Source organism: Pantherophis guttatus, chromosome 5 (genome assembly GCF_059756535.1).
Source record: "Pantherophis guttatus breed Tessera chromosome 5, ASM5975653v1, whole genome shotgun sequence".
NCBI classification, from domain to species: domain Eukaryota; kingdom Metazoa; phylum Chordata; class Lepidosauria; order Squamata; family Colubridae; genus Pantherophis; species Pantherophis guttatus.
This window is the reverse complement of record NC_142067.1, coordinates 21,378,184-21,401,633: the sequence shown is the minus strand read 5'-3', so window position 1 is coordinate 21,401,633 and position 23,450 is coordinate 21,378,184. Positions and strand designations below refer to the sequence as shown.

General features: G+C 33.4%; 1 protein-coding gene across 2 annotated transcripts in view; it reads left to right on the top strand.

The window, feature by feature from the left end:
* Positions 1-23,450, top strand: part of PSPC1 (paraspeckle component 1) — a 54,817-nt gene that overhangs the window by 17,445 nt on the left and 13,922 nt on the right. The window contains exons 7-9 of one of the 2 annotated variants that reach the window (XM_087894665.1): positions 9,900-9,957; positions 12,170-12,348; positions 14,671-15,484. In XM_087894665.1, coding sequence (XP_087750791.1) covers positions 9,900-9,957; positions 12,170-12,348; positions 14,671-14,856 — 423 coding nt within the window. In that variant the 3' untranslated portion in view covers positions 14,857-15,484. Of the gene's footprint in view, positions 1-9,899; positions 9,958-12,169; positions 12,349-14,670; positions 15,485-23,450 lie in introns of those variants that run through there. The other variant, XR_015734385.1, reaches the window with a different exon arrangement.

The window sequence follows — 23,450 nt, the reverse complement described above, 5'->3', positions numbered from 1 at the left end:
TGAGTGATTTCAGGTGTTAGATTTATCAGTGTTTATCATCAGATATTTTGTCAGGTACTTTGTGTACTGCATCTTTTAGAAACTTAGGTCAAGGTGAGTGGTTATTGTGCATTTTGATGTAATGATCTTAAAATGCATTTAGCTTATTTTAACTTATAGTTGTGATAGGGCAGTGATGGCTAACTTTTTTGCCGTTGCGTGCCAAAGGCGGGGGGAGCATGGGGTTGCGCATGTGCCGACACCCATAATTCAATGCGCCGCACATGTGCATGCGACCCTCCCGCGTTCTCCCCGCTTTTGGCATGTGATGGCATGGTGGGCCCAGTAGGCCCGCTTTTTGCCCTCCCCAGGCTCCAGAGGCTTTCTAGGAGCCTGGGGAGGGCGAAAACAGCCTCCCCCCCCTCCATAGACCCTCTGGAGGCCAAAAATAGCCCGTTTCTCAACTTCTGGTGGGCCCGGAAGGCCGGTTTTTCACTCTCACCAGGCTCCAGAGGCTTTTAGGAGCCTGGGGAGGGTAAAAACGGCCTTTCCAACCCCTCCGGAGGCCGGAAACAGCCCATTTCCCGACTTCCAGTGGGCCTGGAAGGCCATTTTTCACTCTCCCCAGGCTCCAGAGGCTTTCTAGGAGCCTAGGGAGGGTGAAAACGGTCTTCTCCACCCCCTGGAGGCTGGAAATGGCCCGTTTCCCAACTTCCAGTGGGCCCGGAAGGCCCATTTTTCACTCTCACCAGGCTCCAGAGGCTTTCTAGGAGACTGGGGAGGGTGAAAACAGTCTCTTTCTCTCCCTCCCCCCCCCCCCCGGAGACCCTCTGGAGGCCAAAAACAGTTCGTTTCCTGCCCTCGGGTGGGCCCGGAAGGGCTAAAAATCATCTGGCTGGCGTGCGCATGCGTGCTGGAGCTGAGCTAGAGCAGTGCTCACGTGCCCACAGATATGGCTCCATGTGCCACAGGTTCGCCATCATGGTGATAGGGTTTGTAATGGCATAAATACAGCGATATCTTCAGGAGTTACTAAAGGAAAGCAGAATCTTTTTAAAAAAAATATGTGTATATATTTATGCATGCTTGCAGTTAATAATATATGCCTCTTCGTTGGATTTATACTTTTTTAGTCCATTGAACATATTAGTGGCAGATATTAGTCATAGATAATTCTTATTTAGCATACAGGGTTGTTTTAACATTTGAAAAAAAATGATAAAATCTTGTAGCATCTCAATCTTTTTAGTTTAAAAATGTGTCTTTTGCAAAAATGTCTTCCCTTTATTGCCCTTGACGCCAGTTAATACTCTGTTCTGGAAATTTCTGCATCTGGAAAGATCAAAATTTGCTGCTATTTGTATTTCATACAAATGAATATTTCTCTGCTGGCCTTGAGTAATACTTTTGTTACATAGAATTACAGAAGTGGTATTAAGAGTATGATTTTATTTATTTTAAAACAAACTGTATAGAGAAAAGTCAATTTTCATTATTAATCAGGTAATAAAGTTTCTCATTCAGACAAAGCACAGGAAAATGACTCTTGGAGAAATTGTTTTATGTTTCTATTTTAATTTAAAATTTAAAGTAAACTTCAAATATTAAATCATCGGTAAGAAGTGTGATAATTTTTATAAGATAACAGTTATGATTTCTTTTTAGTAAATGTAATTCAGATCTACAGCATGGATGTCAAACTGAAGTCGTCACAGCAGTGTCATGTGATATATTGGGACTTTTTTTCCCTTTCGCTAAACCGGGCATGGGCGTGGCTAGTACGTGATGCATCCAGCCTATGGCCAGGAGTTTTTTGACAGCCCTGTTCTACAGGTTATTTTAAGTTTGGGATCATATCAATCTGTGTAATTCAATAAATGAATTGAAAAATCGTATTTTTAACCCGTTTGTTTGGTTGTGGAACAATAGAGAATAAGTTCATTCCTCCTCTGTTTTTAGAACAATTCAGATGTTTGAAATTTTACCAACCATACATTCCTTTCAGTTTACTGCTCAAGCCTGTGTTGATCTCTATAAATCATCTGAGTGACTGCTCAAATATCTTTAACTGAGTAGAGCCATTAATGTATTGTTGCTGTTCAACCCTAACAATACTATTGCTTAGCCCTTATTTCTCAGCTTTATTGAGAATATTGTGAGAGATCTTGTCAAACACTTTGCCAAAATCTTGATAAATTATGCAGAAAGTATTCCTCTGATTTAAGATAGTAGTTCTATCAAAGAATCATGTAAGGCTAGTCTGGCACTAATTGCAAAAAATCCATGCTAGCTTCTGTAAATTGTCTGTCAAAGTGCTCGTAAATATACAGATTGCTCAGCTTGCCCAGGTATGTACACTTTTAGATCTGTAGTTTTCTTGGATTCTTGAGTGCTTTTACAAGAAATCCTCAACTTCTACGACCATAACTGAGCCCAGAATTAAGTGACCAGTCATAAGGTTACTACCTGTAATTTACACTTGACAGCTTTCTGAGGAATTGACCATTGTAGCACTGTTCTTGCTAAGGGAATTGAGAAAATATCAAAAGCAGTTTGCAGACAGTGAGCTCAGTGGATAGAAAATTAAACAGCTCCCGTTTAATGTAATCTAGGAGAGACGATGTTTACTTTGAGTTGCTGAACTGTAACTCTTATTATTCCTCACTATTGGCTTGTCCTGGCTTAGGCTTGCGGGAATTTTAGTTTAGCAAAATCTGAAAAGCCTGCTATTAATCCACTTGCTGTTTAAAGAGCCTTGGTAGTACAGTGGTCTAAAGCACCCTGTTATTAAGACCAGCTGCCTGCAATTACTGCAGGTTCGAATCTCGCCAAGGCTCAAGGTTGACTCAGCCTTCCATCCTTTCTAAGGTAGGTAAATTGAGGACCCAGTTGTGGGGGCAATAAGCTGACTTTGTATAAATATACAAAAGGATGAAGGCTATTGCTGAGCACATTGTAAGCCGCCATGAGTCTCTGGAGAAGGGCGGCATATAAATCAAATTAAATAAAATAAATAAATAAATAAATGGCAAAAGAAACCTTTCGTACTACCATTACGAAATTATGCATTCATACCATTATGAAACCAATTATAACTGGCTTCCATATCCATTTTTATGACTTCTGAAAGTGGTCCACACTATGAAGCTCTTTATGGATAGATAGATTTTTATTCTATTTAGCAATAGACCAGCATTTTGAGATTAAATATTACTGCTATTTAAAGATTTTTTAAAAAGAAAAATCTTTAAAAAATTAATAGATGGCAAACCATAACACGAAACTTAACTTACATTATCTTTAATTGTGTTATATGCAAAATACTTAGTGATAATTTACAACTTTATTTCTGTGAAACGTAATACATTAGGAAACAAATTGTTCTTGCAAGGTCTCATACTTTATGATGTAAGTTTATTCCTTAGACATATTTTAGTTCACTGTAAGATATTGGTGGATGTAGACCCAAGATTAATTTAGGATTTACACAAGAGCTATATATAATGTGTGATAATTATAATGTTTCTATGAAAACATTACCTAGTAACTTGCAGGCCATATACACCACTGTGAATTTTACAGCTTTCAGAACACTAACCGTGATTTGCCAGCAAATGATGCCTTATTTTTCTGCACTTTTGTTGGAAATAAAGATGAAAATAAATGTACTAAGTTGCCTTAGAGCATAATAACAGGAAAAAAAATCCTGTGAGCTCTCTGTAACCATCATATCATTTTCATGCCCTTTGCAACATGGAGATTAATTTGAATGAATAAAATGAAAGCCTAATCACAAAATAGTTTTTAGTAATATTAGATCTATTTATTGTTTTGAGAAGGTATAGACATGCACACCATGTCAGTACCCACTAAGGGTAATAATTTTCTTCTCCTGGCCTCATGCACTAACTATAATCCCTGGGAAATATATGCTTGAGTTTATATGGTACAAACAAAGAGTAACATATTTTGGAGAGGGTATGGGCTGCATGTTACAAGATTTGAAGTGCCATATTGGTGATATAAGATTTGGTATTGTGAGAACAGTTTTTGTTTGGTAATACTGTTTATATTTATTTGTTTACCTACTTTGTATTTTGAATGTAGTTGCAATATTTAGGAAGTTTTTGATTGTTACATTTTAAATCTTGTATAAATGCAACTTTTATTTTATTTTTTTACAAAAATACATATCTCAGTAACTTGAATTATTCCTTTCATATCGTGTTTGTTTTAAATTTAAAAGGAAACCTCATTCAAAGGTAGATTTACCCCTCAATGGGGATTGTAATAACTGGAATGTATTTTATTTATTGCATTTATATTCTGCTGCTATCCAAATAGATGGCAGTCCAAAAAGCGGACTCTGCCCCTGTGGGAATAACGCTAGGATGATGATGATCCTGATCCAAATACACATTGCCAGTTATATTAGTTTATAGTTATACCAGTATCGTTTTATCTTATAAGTTTTTCATTTGTGTGGTGTATAATCTGAACATTATTGACTGAATGTTTATTTGGTTTGATAATATATTGTAATGGTTACACAATATAAAAGGGATGAAAAAACAATAGTGTATATTTTATATAATATGCACATATTATATGACCAGTCTAACACAGTGGTAGCATGGCACAATTAATAAAAATAATATGACATTTTTCTAAGTAACATTCAATATTTTATTCCTGAAATTTGGATATCTTTCCATTTTATGTAGATCTTGCATACATTTGCTTTTTACAATGGTAAGTATACTTTATTAGTCACAATCTTTATAAGATACCATGTAAGGAACAATAGAAGTGGATTGTTAGGCACTTCTAACTCTTAAAATAATACCCCTCCCCCCAAAAAATCTCTGCTTAAAACTCCTTTCCCATCATATTGGAAACAATAAAATCTAGTAATTTTAGCTTCCTGCTGAATCTCATTAGCAACTTTATTAATTCATCCACTTGATTAGTCTTTAATTTTCTATACAGTAGTTTAACGAAGATTATAAATATAATGATCTAACGTAAAAAGTCTTAAGAATTATTTCATCAGCATTAGCATATAATATGTTGAAAAGTATTTCAGGATTTAGTAAAAATTAGCAGTGAAATTATTCTGATAGCAAAATATTCTCCCAGGATGTAGTGGAGTGGGTATTCTGTTGACAATTCTTGTCTAACAACAACAAATTTGCTTCAAATTCATCTGCAAGAAATTAGTTTTTAAGTTCATTTCCCAATGAAGAGAACACATACTTTTAAATCTTTAGTGGTTGGCTTTCACATAATTTTGCTAACAACTATACTAGGGATGCGGTGGCTCAGTGGCTAAGACACTGAGCTTGTCGATTGAAAGGTCGGCAGTTCAGCAGTTTGAATACCTAGTGCCGCGTAACGGGATGAGCTCCCGTTACTTGTCCCAGCTTCTGCCAACCTAGCAGTTCGAAAGCACGTAAAAAATGCAAGTAGAAAAATAGGAACCACCTTTGGTGGGAAGGTAACAGCGTTCTATGTACCTTTGGTGTTGAGTCATGCCGGCCACATGACCATGGAGACGTCTTCGGACAGCACTGGCTCTTCGGCTTTGAAACGGAGATGAGCACCGCCCCCTAGAGTCAGGAATGACTGGCACATATGTGCGAGGGGAACCTTTATCCTTTTGGATTTTTTTCCAACTGACAATTGATAATTTAATTATAAAGAAATGTTGAATTTATTTCTGAGTTCACAATTTAAATTCATAGTGCTTGAAGTTTAGTACTTTTAGCTAATTTTTTATTAAGATTCCAAGAAAATGACATTGTGTATACTGTTTGCTGTTTCCTAGCCAAACAAACTTCATATTTGAAAGTAAATCCATTTGCAATGTACAATTTGAGTTCTCTAAGTTTGCATATTTGCTAAAATGTGCCTATTACTGTTTAATGTGTTGATTATTTGATTTAGTTATTTTTTCTGAATATGCAGAAAAATGAGAGTTGCTGTTGAGTTTCTATTTACAATAACATTCTTTATTTTAGCATATGGCAGCTGTTATGTGTGTGAATATAGATTAAGTACAAATATTAGGAAGTTATAGCTAATGATGCCTTCAATTTTTTTAATATTGTAGAATTTTGGCATGTAAATTGATAGCAAAACTAATGTTTATTTTGTTTCAGATAAATTTGAGAAGAAAATTTAACTATCTGAATGCTTCCATTATTTTTCTTTTCATGAAAATTATGGAGGTTTTTTATTTTTGAGTTATAAAATTGTAGTCATTCTGCCATTAAATGCAATACACAGTAATACATTTTGTGTTATTAGTCTTGAGGGAATTATGCTGTATATTTTGAGATGTAGGTGACTGAGAACTTTTTATATTGTGAATTTATTATGTATATTTCCCTGTGTGATGGACACATTATTGCAGTTAGATTAAAACCCTTACTTAAAATGCTTGTATTGTAGTCCTAGTGATGACAATATAGGGTTTTGATATTCATGTTTTCTTAGATTTCACAATATTGTATCACTATATGTTTTCATATTATTCAGCATTCAGGATATTATCTCTCTCTGGATATATGCAAACATATATGGATAACTCTCATTTAGCAATGACAATTGGGTCATCAAGCAAGGTGGTTGCTAAGTGAAGCGGTAACTGTGCTTACAGTTTGACTTCAGCTTTCCTTTGTTTTATAGATCTGTGAAGGTCATAAATGCAAAGATGGATTGCTGAATTATGAGAATTACATAATATCTGTGTATTTTTTGAATATATTATAAACAAATGTAAACAGAAATGGCATCTAAATAACAAATAAAAATTCAGTGTGTATAAAGGAAGCTCCTAATTGTTTTTCTGTAACTCAGTACTTTGTTTAGAAAATTAAAAGATGCTGTTGAAATGTTATTAACCTAGAATTTATACATACATCCTCGAACTTAAATGATATATTTATTTTAAAGATTCTGCTAAAGTGATGTAAGAAAAAGAGCAACATGGTTTATTTAATTGCTTAGTATTTTTCAAAATAAGGGCAAATCCAGTGATTGAATGTATGATGGATACTGCTGCCTTCTGAAGATTTAATTTGTACAGGTAAGCAAAGGTAATATAAGGAGTTTGCTAGTAAATCCTTAAATTGTCTATGAAATAAACATTTTGTTGATAGTTAAGTAGAAGTATGCATGCATACTTCACACATTTTGGGAGAGAATAAGAGAAAGCATACTGTGCTTCATTATTTTGCAAGTTTTTCGTCATCTCAAAATCTTCACTTATTAATATTTTAAAAGGAATTTGAAATGAGATACCACATCCACTATATACTAAAATTAAATTTTAGTGGCAAAAATTATTTCAGTATTGGTTTAAGAAAGGGTATAAATCACTGGGACTATATAAAAGAAATTCAAACTCTCTTAACATATCTATTATGCAATGAAACAAGATATGATTTGTGTACTTTGGATAACAAATTCTTATCTGCCTCACTTATTTGGTGTGCAGTCCCCCTTTGAATTTTTCTTCTTGTATTAAGATCTGAGATTAATAAACCAGACAATTTAGTGAAGTCTGGTAATTTTTTTACTATAAATAATAGTCTTTGAAATTTTGAATCTTAATGCTATTTCTAACAGTATAAATAGAATAAAATACGAATCTTAATAGTTGCCATCTAGCCATGGCTTCTCAACTGTAATTTGAAGATAATAAGCTTTTCAATGCAGGATAGATGTAGAATAACTGAGACAATGCCTAAAGCATTTAAATGCTTAGTAAATGATATTTTTACTTGCTATTGATATAATTTTAAACATTATTTTGAAGAGTGCAAAACTTCACGTCAGCTTGAAATTCTTGCCATTGCATGATTTTATATAATGTCTGGATGGAATACTAATTGTTCAGTTGAAAACATGGATTTTAATCAATTTTATATGCTGCATATCACTACCACCACCTTCTAGTAAAAATATGTCTGTAACCTTGGGAAACGATATTTAGATAGATTTCTATATTAAAATATTTACATGAGTTTAAATATTAGAATATTTATATAAGTTTAAGCATTTGCTTGGGCTTTGTTGGTGACTAGTATTTCTACATTTGGCTGGGTAATTTTGTAATGCAGGTTCTATTTTAAAATATTCTTTATTGTGTTTGATAAAATACAAAAACATAGATAAAATAAAATTCAAAGCACCTTTTCTGTCGTTCACTTAATTTCTTTACTCATATATTTCTAGTTCATATTTGTACTCTAATGCTCATATGTAGCTCTATTGGCCTGAGAAGTTACTATGGATTTCCTTTAAAGCAGAAAATTTTACTTTTAAGTATTATTCTTAATATATATTTTACTAAGTATTAATTGAAAGGGCTTACAAGATCTTATAATATTGGTATATTTGACAGCATGACAATTGTATACTTGTTTTTGCTCATTTCTGAATATGATATTTTTATGAGCAGAGTCCAGCAAGATCCTGTAGGACTTTTAGCTATGTGAATTAGTCCTTCATTTATTATTTTAGTGGATGCACAACTGAAATACATATTCTATTCATGTTGTAGTATTTGATGTATATGACAAACATGCACTATTTAAAGCAAAAAAATATTTTTTAAAAAAGAAATAATTTATCTCTTGATATTTAATATTTCTTGTTCTTATAGTGGAGTTTATGCAGTGTGTTTTAGTGCAACATTTACCATGGATCTCATGAATACTTTTAAATTTAATTGTAAATAATGGTATTATTGCCTATCCTAATTCTATGGTAATTTTAATATTTTGGTAGTATGTAAATTATAGATATATTTATTTTACATTAGAACATTTCAGAATTGTAGAATATCTTGTCTCTTACTTTTTTACTGTATACATTAACGTATATATTATATAGATGGTTTTAGCTGTATTCTGAGAAGAAAATAATACCAAATAAGTAAATACATGGAGCTTTACAGATTGTAGTTTTTAATTAATTCTGTTCTAATTTCTTCAGGTTATCAATCAGTGAAATTATCTGAAACTTCACATGTGTTCCATCACCAATAATACATATTCTGTCAGCTTTTTTACTTAACATAGGATGGCAATGTTGTTCTCTTTTCTTTAATAAAAATTAAAATTATGAATTCTGGTTACTATGCAGCTTACTAAGTTTTTAACAGTTAGAGTTAGATAAATACTTGCTAATGTTTATTTTTGATTTTAAGAGATACCTTAATAGTTGCATTTTTATCTATTTACAGAATATAACTGAGCCCAATTGGAAATACTTATTTCATGCCCATGTGGTAATCTTAAAAAGAAATCCAGTAATTCATTTGCCTACAATTACTCCACCTGTCTATTATTTAAAAAGAAAAAAGCCTGACCTTCCATTTTTGCTGAATATTTACTGTCTGTCTATGCTGTCATATAGTACAGGCTACAGTTTGATGACTATGTATTGCTAGGCATTTGCTGTTAAAGCATAATTGAAAATTAATATATGTATTTTATATTGCAGAAAGAATAATTTAAATTTTTTAATTCTAAGACCAGTGTGATTAATACCGGTATTATAATGCTACAGAATATTTTGTATTATTTTTCCATAATTAAATCTCAGAAAATATTAAATATGGCACAAATACAACCATCTGTAAATACTACCGTCTATTTTGATTCTTCCTTTGGGCCAGTTAGTATACTTGAGGCTGATCTCTGGGTGGTTATCTTGGTATTGTTTTGTGTCTTTATATTAAAGGCCACAATTTTGAAAAAGAATAAAGTACAAATTTCTATTAATGGACGTAATGGTATTTTTTGATTTCATGAAATTATAAGTGTTATTTCATAAAATGATTGGCCAAGAAATGAGAATGTTAAAATAATAAGTGATAGGTTGACGATGCAAATTATGTTTACTTTCAGAGAGAACAGGAAATGAGAATGGGTGATATGGGTCCTCGTGGAGCATTAAACATGGGAGGTAGGGATCTGAAGCAAAAGGCTCTTGTTCTTGAAAATTTCTTTGAGACTGTACATGTTACTTCTGTGGACCTTGGCAGATAATCTTGGCCAAAATTTTAATGTTATATACTGGACTCATTTTTTTTCTTTCAAACATAATTTTTGATTTTACAAAATTGAAGGTAATAGGAAAAGCTATCAGTATCAACTGAGAAGCATGAATTCCTGTTTGTTGTAAATCTTTCTAAAGTTGTATCTTAGTAAATGTAAAATTAAAATACATCACACTACAAGTAAAAGTTAGATTTAGTTTACTTCTTGAGAATTTATAGCAGGGTCTTGAATATGTTGTTTTTAATTGGAGGATTGTCCTTATGGGAATAATGGGACCAAACTAAAATGAAGTGTTTAATTAATCACCTCTTTGTCTTTCAGAACTTTATTTTATTGCATTATAACCATGCATATTTGTGTAATAGTAGCCAAGTATCATGTAAAGTGACTACTTTACCACACTAGTGAATATTTGTACAGTATGCCAAAGTTGAGGTATTGATCTCAATTGTTTAAAGTGAGTGAGTAGAACACTCGTACTAGAATTCTCCACATTTCTTTAACAACAGCTATTTTGTATGTCTAATATTGATTATTTTGGTATTTCTCATTGTGGCATTTTGGGCCATCTGGTATAATAATATTTATGAGTACCTGACTAAGATTAGTCTTTGTTTTATTTGGGTAGCTTCCTTAAGAAGTGTGATATCCAGGCATCTCTAATAACATTTGGATTAAGTTTATTATCCAGATCTTTTTCATTTTTATTTCAGATTTTGAGCTAAAACTGGTTTGGATGCCTTTATAGATAACTGATATGGGGAAAAGGAGGGGGAAATGTCTTCATATCTGGGTTTTCATTTTCTGGGGATCTGTTGCGTTGGGTATAAACCTCTGTGGCAAATGTATTATCTAAAAGCAAGTTCCAGTTTTCAGTTCCATCTGTTTTAAATTAGTCTAAAATTCAGAAAATACTTTCAGAGGAACTTTGTCTCTTTAATTGGTTAATCCTGCCCCCTTTTGCCCAATCCTGTGTGCTTTCATTGAGCTCTACTGTAACAAGAATAAAGGAAAGTGTAACAACTACTCAGCCCCTGTTGAAAAAAATTCTTTAAAATGTTAATTATATTTAGCAGTATTTACCAGTAAATCATGAGTAAAATAAAAAGGGAGCTGTGCAGATTAGCTCTAATGCTGCTGTGAAAATATCTGTATTAAGCAAAGAAGCACAGGAAGGTGGCATTGAGAGAAAGCTCTCTTATTGTAGACGTTGGGCATTACAAAACTTGCCACCATCATTGCCTACCTAGAATTAAAACCAAGACAATTAAAAACCCACTGCTTCTATATCTGTGCTGTCCCTGATTTATTTCATGAGAATTGTTTTTCACTAAAGTCAGTACCTATATAACTTTATCACAAAGTTCCTAGATATTTTTTGTTTGTCAATATGCATGTAGTAACATTTTATAAAGAAGCCTCTAATTCAGTGCATTTAGTAATGCCTAGTATTTGGAGGGGAGGCCACCAGAAAATTTACAAGACTGCAGACTAGATAGAGAAATTGGAAAAAAAAAAATCCAGAAAAGACAATGGCAAATCACTTCAGTATTGTTGTCAAGAAAATGATGATTATAGTCCTTATGATAATCAAGTTTATGTAGACTCAAAAGAGACTTTATCTTTACCTTGTATACTTTAAAAATGTTATTCTAGTCAAGCATTCTATTATTGCAAGCTATACAAAATAATCTTTAACTCCATATATGATTTTCTCCAAATAAATATTTTCTTGCATTTTCTACTTGGTAATACTTTTCTACATTCACAGTCATAGACATAAAATTGTAATTTAATTAGCCTTGTACAATATGGTAAGCAAATGATGTTTTGGGAGAAAATCATTGCACACAAAAGAACTGGTGCCATTTTGAAAGTTAATGCCATTATCTTCAAGAATTAATAGGAATTAGCTTATGGAAAAATACTTGAAATTGAGAATGTTACACTTTATTTGGAATGGTATTGTTCAATAATAATTGCTTAATGTCAAAAACTTAAAGTAAATGTACAGTCTCAAACAATAACAGCATTTTTTTCAAATGTTTCTACTATTATAATTTGTAATTCTTTAAAATGCAGTTAGGACAGCTCTAAGTGTAGACTGTTTTACATAGATGCCTTTAGCCCAGCACCTGCTGGAAACCAAGGTCCTCCTCCTCCACCTCCAATGATGAGTATGACTATGAACAACAGAGGGACAATGCCTGGCCCAGCAATGGGTCCAGGTCCTTCGTTGGGGCCAGAAGGAGCTACAAACATTGGAACCCCAATGATGCCAGATAATGGAACTGTGGTAATGTATCATAAACATTTATTTTTTTTCTGCAACATAGCAAATCTATCTAACAAGGATAACTTCATACGGTGATTGTTATTAAAAATAATTTAAAAATTAAATTAAATGTATATGGAGATTCTCAGTCATCCAGGTTGTAGACATGGATTACCGATAAACATGTTTTATTTTTGGTGTATTGAAATGATTCATGGTGTGAAGCTATCTTTGAATATTTTTTTAAAGCAAATTTAATTGATTAACAGATTTTTATCAGAGTAAGTTTATAACCACAAAGCTTTTTGTAAGACCTGTTTTTAATAAAGAGTTCCTTCTGAAAGCTAGATCTGATTCAGTTGTTAAGCGCAAGGCAAGGATATTAGCTAATATTTATACAGCATTTAATATATTTAACTTCTTGGTTCTATTATTATAGCATTTCTTGCTATGTTTGGAGTTCCAAAGAAGTGGAATTGGTGAAGTAAAATGTATTCAGTGTTTTCGACACTAAATCTGTTGTAGTAAAACAAGAATCAAAAATCTAGTTATAACTGCAGTTTTCTTATGTATGTATTGCATATGTAATATGGGAGTATGTATATATGTATTATTTTCCGTAAGAACATCATGCTGTTTTTTAAAAGAATAATCAACTTAATTATTGTATCTCCTTTGCTGAGAAAATCGCTTTTCATAAAGTGATCTGCTATACCTAGTTTCTAGGTTCAGCATGTCCTGTCCATATTACTGAACCATATGATGAGTCTATTTCTCTACTTTTTAAGGGAGAAAAATAATGAACAGTATTATGATGTAACTAATAAAGAGAAAATAATGGTTAAGAAGGCATACTAATCTTTGTCAGTAAAAGAACTGGAAACCATTTTATTTTCGGATTTTCGGAAGAGCTCAATTTGTTTTTCAAAATCACTTCAGCCTAGTATATTTGGATTATTTCTGATATTATTACATATATAATTCAATATTTATCTATAGAGTTTTTATATTACTGAAGGAAAAAGTAGACATAGCTAAACATTTAAATTTAATTAAATGTTTAATTCGCCTTAAATTAATGCTTAATTCTCCTTAAACATGTATCTGTTATTTTTGTAATAAATTGAATAATAACATCCATCCTTACATCAACCTCACATCAGAGAACTTTTCTTACATGCTTTCTCGCTCAGTATCTTCTCATCTACTCGGGTAATACTGCAATTGATTAGAGCAGATTTGCAGGGAGTGTAATGGGCTCAAGGAAAAGGATACAATCTTTTACCAGTTATTTAACATAGCAATTGACCCAGAAAATGAGATAATTACTGCTGGTTTTTATAATTTTTAGAATTAATATAGCAATATTCATATCAGTGATTTAGTTTTGGCGTTACATTCATTTCAAGAATCAGTTTTCTGTTCTCTGAAAAATCTGCTGCTGCTTGCTTTGGACTTTTAGAAACTGCAATGCAGGAGAAATACAAATTTCAGAAAATATAACTCCTTGTGTAAACCAAATATTCAATATTCATATCCATTCATATTTTTAATCCTAATTGGATCATAAAGTTGGAGTTGGTCAGATAGGCTATTAAGTTATTTCAGGGATCTTAATTAAATTTTTCTCTTAGTGAGGCATTTAACATTCATATTAATTTATATAACTTTAAACAATGCTTAGCATTGTAATGAATTAGCAGTTTTTCAAGATTATGAAATATTCTCATTTCTCTATAATTTTGAATTAGGACACCCTCAATCTATTAGGTTACACCTTATATTTTAAAGACATTAAATATAAATTTGGCTCTAAATGTTCATGTGAATTACATGAAATCTATCTATATCTGTCTGTCTATCATCTATCATCTGTCTATCATCTTATCTATATCTATCTATAGTACATCTGTAACAATTTTGAACCTAGCCTCTTAAAAAGTTAAGTTTAGGTACCTTCTAAAATGTACTTTTAATTTCATTTCTTTATACATATTTCTGATATACTTTATACATACTTAACATACTTAATATTTATGCATACTTTGTACAGAAGATTCAGAATATAAAATACCAATTCATTAGAATTAGGGTAGACCTCTTAGAATGGTTACACTTTGCCTACCTATTCCTTTAACTCAATGAGCTGGTTGTCACAATATTGTTTGACTTTTTAGTTTTCATTCAACTTTTAAAGGTAATGACTAAATTAATTGCTCCTTTCTTCCTTCTATGTGTCATCCTGATTCTGCTGGACTATCTGCTGAACTTCCTGAAAACGCCATATTTCCCCTATTTATTGTAATTCAAATTGGGGGTTTGTTCTAAATGGACTTAATGTAGCATTCTGAGAGATTTCCTCAAGGAGGCCCACCACAAATGGGTTCACCTATGGTTAATAGACCAGGCTCTGAAACTCCTCAACCAGCTCTGGGTGGTGTAGGTGCCGTCAATAGTGGACCCAGTGGCTTTGGTAGAGGAAATCCTGGGGGCAGCTTTGAAGGACCTAACAAGCGTCGCAGATATTGAAACATTCATTTTTGTACTCTTGTGAAATTGAATGAATGACTATCTGGTGTTATAACTCTATATAATTTCAACTGTTACTTTTGAATGGTTTTACTGTTAATATAGACATTAACCTTTTTTGTAAACTATATAGACATTTTCTTTTTGTATTTAGTCATAGGCTTAGGATAGTGTAGAATTAACGCACTTCATTTTGTACATCAATTGTTTGTGACTGCCACAAAATATAATGTGACCATGCTGTGAAATTTGTGAGTTACACGCTTACAATAAAATAACAGTTTAAATGATTTTGAAACACTGCTATGAATACTATCTTTAAATTTAATTGTAAGTATCCATAATTATTTTTCTTTGACAATGCCTATCTCTTCTTTGGGGGGGTGGGGTGGATCTGCTTTTATCCATTGTAATTGTATGAAAATAAAAATTCAGCTTGCAATACATAGAAAAAGTTGGGGTTAATGCAGCTTTAGAAAATATGAAACTATTGGTAAGCCAATATAGATTTGTGTTTTTTTAATCAAATGTTATTTTTCAACAACATGTATAAATCTCTTTGCAATGGGATTGTTATCGTAATGTAATCCTATGTTCAAGTTCAAATAAACATTTTGAGCCTTGAAAACCTACAAGTAGTGAATATTCACCTATGATCTTAACTAGATTATGAATGGAAATAATTTCAAAGGACACAAATTTCATCATTTAATGGATCATTACTGCTATTTGCATTTGTGCTTCCTCTGAAGCGGATTTATAAAATATATTCAAAGTGTTCTTTTTCCCCCAAACACATTTTCTTTTATAAAAAATGTATTTGCTAGTTTCCTGTCTTTCAATATTAAAGAAAATGTTATGTTTATCAAATTCTGGAAACATTAGCAACTACTAGCACTTAATAATTTTGGTAGGCAAAATATTTTCAGTTTAGCACTTCATTTAAATATGTAATTTTTTTATATTCTTCCTAGATGAAAAGTTCCCCTTTTAAATCGCCTATGCTATCTGGAAATAAAAATATAAATAGAAAACTATCCCAGAACTTGTTATATAATGCATGTTAAATGTATAAAAAAACCAAGATTTTAATATATACTAGTATAATTATAGTATCATGAAAGCATTTTGTATTGGATATTTATTTTGTTTTATTTTGACCACTGTATAGGCAAATCAAGTATATTAGAGATACACAGGAAACAGCTGTTACTGCATAAGCATAGCATGGAGCCGTGATGACTCACTGGTTAGAATGCAGTATTGCAGACTAATTCACTGCTCACTGCCAGGAGTTTGATTCTGACCGGCTCAAGATTGACTCACCCTTCCATCCTTCTGGGGTCAGTAAAATGAGCACCCAGATTGTTGGGGGCAATATGCTGATTCTATAAACCACCTAGAGCAGGGTGTTAAACTCAAGGTTAGGGTTAGTGTGCTTAGATCTGGCCCGCAGGGCTGCCTTGGAAACAAGTGAAGGACTGGGCCATGGTGCCTCTGCCAATGAAAACAGCTCAGGAGGGCCGCCTGAGCTCCATTTTCTCTGGCAGAGGGTTGCAGGAGGCCATCACAGCTGAAAACGGAGCTTGGGAGCCTGTTTTCTCTGGCAGAACGCTCAGGCTACTGCCGGCACCCTCGACACAAGTGACAGCTGGCCATGTCCACCTTGGCCATGCCCACTCTGGCCCCCCAAGGTCAAACATAACCCTGATGTGGCCCTCAATGAAATTGAGTTATATCGAGACACCCCTGACCTAGAGAGTGCTGTAAAGCACTATGAAGTGGTATATAAGTCTTAAGTGCTACTCCTATTTCATGTTATATGAGTGGACTAAAGTATATGGTTAAACATATTTATTGCCAGTGCAAATTTGATAAGATTATTGTAAAGAAACAAGATGGGAGCTTTCTCTGATCCCATATTTATATGAAGCTAAAAGATTTGCCTAGGATATAAAGATGGGTGTGGAGCAAATGATTATAGGTGTTATGATGTCATTACACAAATACTACAGCTTATGTATTTGCATCGGATATTAATGCAAATATGTAATTGCAGTATTTGTATCCTTGATTTTGTAAAGGAGACCCACACGGTCATATTTTTATTATGAAAAGGTGAATGAGTATCTTTATATTGATACTGAATACTTCAGTTTTTCTTGTTCTATCGACTCTGCAGAAACTACAGCTGGATTATCAATTCTTAGAATTTATACTGGTGCTATTTATTTAAAAGATTTAAACTTCCCAGATTTACATTTTAAGAATTATAGTATTAATATATCTTTTAAAATATATGTATATGGCTCTAATTTTCAGTACTTCCCTTATGTCACTCTTAAATAATAAAGAGATCATGCACTCAACTATATTTAAGTCACAGAATCAAAATAAATAATAAGTTTATTACATTTTGACCGAATCGGAGGGTTGAAACATGAAGGTAGTCCTTGGTTAATGATGTGATGTCACTTGACCAAGCTGCTTCATATGATAGCTCCAGCGCTCCAGTTGTTCTTGTTAAGCGTTAAACATGACACTACTTGGTTACCATTTACAACTTCCTGACAGCTTCTCCACTTGCATGTTTGCAAGGATTGTTTTTTTTTAATCTTCCTTGAACATTTTAACATTTGCACCATGAATAGGGGTAATATGATATTACTGCGGAACTGGAACTTAAGCTAGTAAAAATCCTAATGACAGAATGGGTTATGTACAAGAGCTTAGATTATTGAAAATATAAATGAAACTGCTGTTTAATTTAATGGATGATTTCTGCTAGTTTTATTGAATTCTGCACACAGCACCTTTAAAGGAAACGTATTTTCCAAGAATGCATGGAATTTATCTAATCCTAGGAAAAGATTTAGTTGCTTTAAGGGTTTGTAGTATTAATACTTTTGAGAACCACCACTTTTTACAATTGTTTCCATGCATCTATTATCTTTAAAATGAAATGTATTTAAATTATAACTAGATTTGCACATTAATTTTGTGATGTGCAAATACTTTTTTAAATGAAAAGTTTGTTTAAATACATTGATATACTATTAACTCTTCTGAATGTGTTAATTAACTATAGACCATTTTCTTTCTCAACTTTTTAAAATTCCAGATTTCTAAAACATCTGTTACCCTGTCTGTTACCTTGGGTACTAATTTTAATATTGATATTTGGAATTGATTAGCAAAAACATTTTTAAAATAAACACTGTCAACAGAAAGTAACTTCTGTTTAAGTCTCAGTTATGCATATTCATTTTAGATTTTAACTGGATTATCGGTATGTTTTCATATAACAATAAACCAAGATTTCTTTGGGGAATGGTTTGTTAAACAAAAAAATGAAACAAGTAATTGACTTTTTTTAGCCAATTCCAGGTTTATTTTCTCGTGAAGTCTTAGTATCACTTTATAATGCTTTGGTAAAACCACACTTGGAATATTGCATCCAGTTTTGGTCGCGAGTATATAAAAAAGATGTCGAGACTCATTTAGAAAGAGTTCAGAGAAAAACAACAAAGATGATTAGGGGACTGGAGGCCAAAATGTGGTTGGGTAAGTCCAGTCTAAAGAAAAGAAGCACTAGGGGTGACATGCTAGCAGTATTTCAATATCTATGGGGTTGCTACAAGGAAGAGGGGATCAACCAAAGCACCTAAAAGCAGGACAAGAGGTAATGGATGGAAACTAATCAAGGAGAGAAGCAACCTAGAACTAAGGAGATTTTTTTTGACAATTCCAATTAATTAGTGGAAGTTGTGGGTGCTCCCAACACTGGAGGTTTTTAAGAAGAGAGTGGACAAACATTTGTCTGAAATGCTATAGAGTTTCTTGCTTGAGCAGGGGGATTAGAAGACCTCCAAGGTCCCTTCCAATTCTGTTGTACTTTTATTTCTTTGACCATTATTTAGAAGAAATGGATAATGCAAAGTAATATACATTTTTAAATTCCAGGAATAAATTTAGGCTATACTCTAATGGAATGGACACATTCACATCATGATCTTTGACTGTTGTGCTTTAGCTTCAGTGAAAGTTCCTTCTTTCTGCTGCCATCATTATGCTATATCACACAATCACGTTTGCTTTTGAAATGGGTTCTATTGAATGAAACATGATTTACTTTTCATTTACTTTACTTCTCAGTCAAGCAAATTGTCAGTATTTGTTAAACTTATTTTTTAGATGTATTTATCATGGAGTAAATTTACATGTCAGCGTTACAGCGCTGACATGAAAGGAGAGGAGAAGCTTGAACTTTTGCCTACTTAATTCCTTTGAAGATTCTGTTTCCTTGGAGATGGGAGGAGGGGGGACATTCCTGTGATTTGACGGAGATGGGATGAGGAGAGTGGCTTGGAAGATAGCCAATGAGACGCAGAGAACGGTTTTACAACAGTTTATAAAACCAGTATTCATCTAGTTCTGTTCTTATATAATAAACTGATCTTTCTGAGCTTGGCATTGTCCTCATATGTTAGATTAAAATTCTCATAAATCCAATCAGCAATTAAATTGTTTAAATATCAGGATTTGACTAGGCATTCATAATATGATTTCTGATACTTGTATAATGATTGATTTAATTACTGGTTTACATAGTTGGGATCAAAATAAAACAAAAAACAAAATGGTTTATATACATAGACGAATAAGAAAATGAAAACACAATCTTCAGTGTTCATATTTTTCAGTGTGATTCTGGCAACAGTACAGATTAAATATATATAATAGAGAAAAATGAGCATATGCATATCTATATGGTATGAAAATGCATATGTTGGTTCAAAACATCCATAACCACCTATTAGAAAAATTCATAAAACGTAAGATAAAAACAAAAACTTGAGTTTATTAATAAATGCTTTAGGGAAAGCATGTCCAAAAATATCCCAAACATAGATGGACGCAGGATAATGCAATAAAAAGTTGGAACATTTAAAACCATATTAATATTTGAATATCTCTTGACTTGAGTCTTATTTTTTGGCTTGGATAATTCATTTTATCAATGTAATTGCAACAGTTTCATAGAGTACTGTATGAATCGATATTTTAAAAAAGCTGTGAAGAGTATTTTTCTACTATCTGAAGTTTAAAATATTGGTGCTGTTCTGTCCCCGTCTCACACACGCACACAAACAGTCACCAGGAGTTAAAATAAACTTGCAGACAACAATTTCCTTCGATTACAGAATTGGCAGCAACCCAGTAGCTGCTTGCCAAAAACTTTACTCACAGAGGGAGGTGTTCCTCCTCCGTCAGATAAACCAAAATAAATTCACAAAGCCAAAGAATTGTCAAGTCCAGTCCATAATAAATTCAAGGAAGGCAAATAACGAAGTTCCAGAGACACAGTATGACTTGCTAGCTGATCAGTTTTGTCCGTCACAAAGCCTGAATGGCCCCCACACCCCCTTTTATCCCCTGTGGGGTGTGGTCCAGTGACTCAGCTTAATCTCTGGCACGCCGCCTTCTCTGCTGCGTGTGCTTGTCTTTCCGACGCTGGCTGGGATCCAGCCAAGACTTATCTCCGTAGCTGTCTAACTGCGGCTGTTCGGAAATGCCTGGCTCCTGGCCTATCTCTTCTCCTTCGGGAGACACCTGAGGCATTGCCAGAGAGGAGGGTCCTGGAGAGGGAGGCCTTGCCAACTCCTTTCCTTCACTTTCAGAGTCTTCTCCCTCCGATAAGACGGGCTCGGGGGTCGGAGTCACAACAAATAAAAATTACATTGGACTACAGGTAGTCCTCGACTTGCAGCAGATCATTTAGTGAACATTCAAATTTATAATGGCCCTGAAAAAAGTGATTCATCGTTTTTTATACTTATGATCTTTGCAGCATCTTCTCAGTCATGTGATCAAAATTCAAACACTTGGCAACTGACTCGTATTTATGATGGTTGCGGTGTTCTAGGGGTCATATGATCACTTTGTGACCTTCTGACAAGCAAAGTCAGTGGAGAAGCCAGATTCACTTTATTACTATGTTATTAACAACTGCAGTGATTCACTTAACAACTGTGGCAAGAAAAGTTGTAAAATGGGCCAAACCCATTTAACAACTGTCTTGCTTAGCAACAAATGTTGGGCTTAACTGTGGTTGTACGTTGAGGACTACCTGTAGTTTGGCGCTTGATTTCTAGAGATATGACATCTCTAATCAATAAATATAGTTTTTTCTTCCTAGTGTTTTCCCCCAAGTACAGGGTCTGTTCTTCCCCCCTCCATCAAGTGAGTATTCATCTATTGATTGCAACAGGAATTGACTGACTGGTTTTGTCACCCAAGTCTGACATTGTGAGCTGAAAGAGTGACTGGTCCAAAGTCACCCAGCCGGCTTTCATGACTAAGGCAAGACTAAAAGAAATAGATTATTCTTAATCAAACTCTTGAATATAAGCTTTACGTTGGTTTGAAAATGAACTTTTTTCAATGTTGGCTAATAAAATAAACCTGATCATGATGGCATTATTACCATTATCCCCAGTGTCAGAATTTCTACTATTTTCTCATGTGTTTGAACAGGAATTTAAAATACTTTTGCTGAAATATTATTATTCTGCTCCTCTTCAGGATGGACAACGTACAGTAAAAATTCCTAGGGAACAACGATTTTATGAATCCAATTCTACAAGAAGAAAAAAACCATAGAATGACATTTTGTGTAGTAATTTTCATACTAGTCATAGGAAAAAGAAAAACGGAAAAAAGGAAAAACTATGAACTGGATAAAATAAATTATATATCTTTAACATCAAATTATTTCTCATGTGAAGAAATTCATAGGAAGTGAGGTGGTTTGAGAAAAGGAAATGCATAGGAAATCTTTAACTGCTAAGTAAACTGACTAAAGATTTGAATTGGTTTGAATACACTTTTTGCCATCAAAACAAATTCTAGAATCTTGTTTTCATCTTGGGTGAAGATGTTTTAACTTATCTGCGTTTTTTTCAGAGAGGGTGGACAGTTTATAAAACTGGTGGTCTCAAGATGTTAAAAGCAAAAATTGTTTTCCATTTCTATTTGTGCACAGGAAGAGATGGATATCTTTTAAACTAGCTATAGTTAAACTTGTAACAAGGAACTGTGGTTAAAATGGGTAATGGAAACTTATTTTTGAATATTTAAATTTAGGTTTTGGAAAGTATATATGTAATTTTACTTACTGTATAATAATTTTGTCTAGAATATCTTCGCCGTTAGATTTCACTATATTTGACAATTATTTTTGATACTGCAACAAAAAAGATTTTCACGTTAAATAGAGTCTGAATAGCTCTGCAGATTAAGCACTGTAATTTAACACCAGCTGTCTGCAATTAAAGTAATTTCAAATCTTGCCAGGCTCAAGGTTGACTCAGCCTTCTATCCTTTCTAAGGTAGGTAAATTGAGGACGCAGTTTGTGGGAGCAATAAGCTGACTTTGTATAAAATATACAAAAGTATGAAGGGTATTGCTTAACGCATTGTAAGCAGCCCTGAGTCTCCAGAGAAGGGCGGCATATAAATCAAATTTTTTTAAAAAAAATACTTCCTAACTATTCTGTTGTGAGTTGTAAGACTTGAGGATATTCTGTGATCACTTAAAACGTGATCTTTGAATAAACTTCCTATATACATCTGTTACAAAATGTAACTAGAATTTGTTTTATTTACTGTACATTATCCTATAAACTATAAGTATAAAAATATGGAAGCAGCAGGGATTGCTTTGTGGAGGTGCAGTGGTTAGAATGCGGTACTGCAGGCTCAGCTCTGCCCACAGCCTGGAGCTCAGTCCTGATCGGCTCAAGGTTGACTCAGTCTTCCATCCTGAGGTCGGTAAAATGAGGACCCAGATTATTGGGGACAATACGTTGACATTTGTAAACCACTCAGAGTGCTGCAAAGCACTACGAAGCGGTATATAAGTCTAAGTACTATTGCAGATAGCCCTCACTTACCAATTACAGTTGAGATCAGCAACTCTTGTCACTAAGCATGCAGTTGTAAAATGAGAAGTTACATGACCATGACTGACTATCAGTTCTGACTGCATTTGTTAAGTGAATCGCTGTGGGTTGCTGAGTACAGTATCATGTGGCTGAAAATTGTGACTTCTGCTTAGAACCCAGCTGTGAAGGTGACAAATGGTGATCAGGTGACTTTGGGACACTGCAAATCCTTATAAATGTGTGCCAGTTGCCAAACACATGAATCATAATTGTGTGACTACAAGGACCCTGTGATGGCTGCAACTTGAGTACTAGCCATAAGTCTTTTTTTTTTGCTCATCAAGTGGTTGGTAAGTGAGGATTAGTTGCATATATTGATCTGCATTGTTCCAGTTAGCTCTCCAGCAGATCCTGATGAGTTTCTAGAGATAGTCAGCACTGTGATAAATCTTATAGAATGTATTTTAAACTAGTTTTTTTAACCTTTATTATGCAGAAACATGTAAACTAAGTTTTAAAAACTTGTTGAGCAATTTCCTAAATTTTGAAATTTAGGTAGGTGAAAAAGTAGTTTCAGCTAAATTGGTGATTCAGAAAAGCAAAGCTTAAGGGCTAATTTACTTGTTTCTTTATTAGATTTTTATCCCA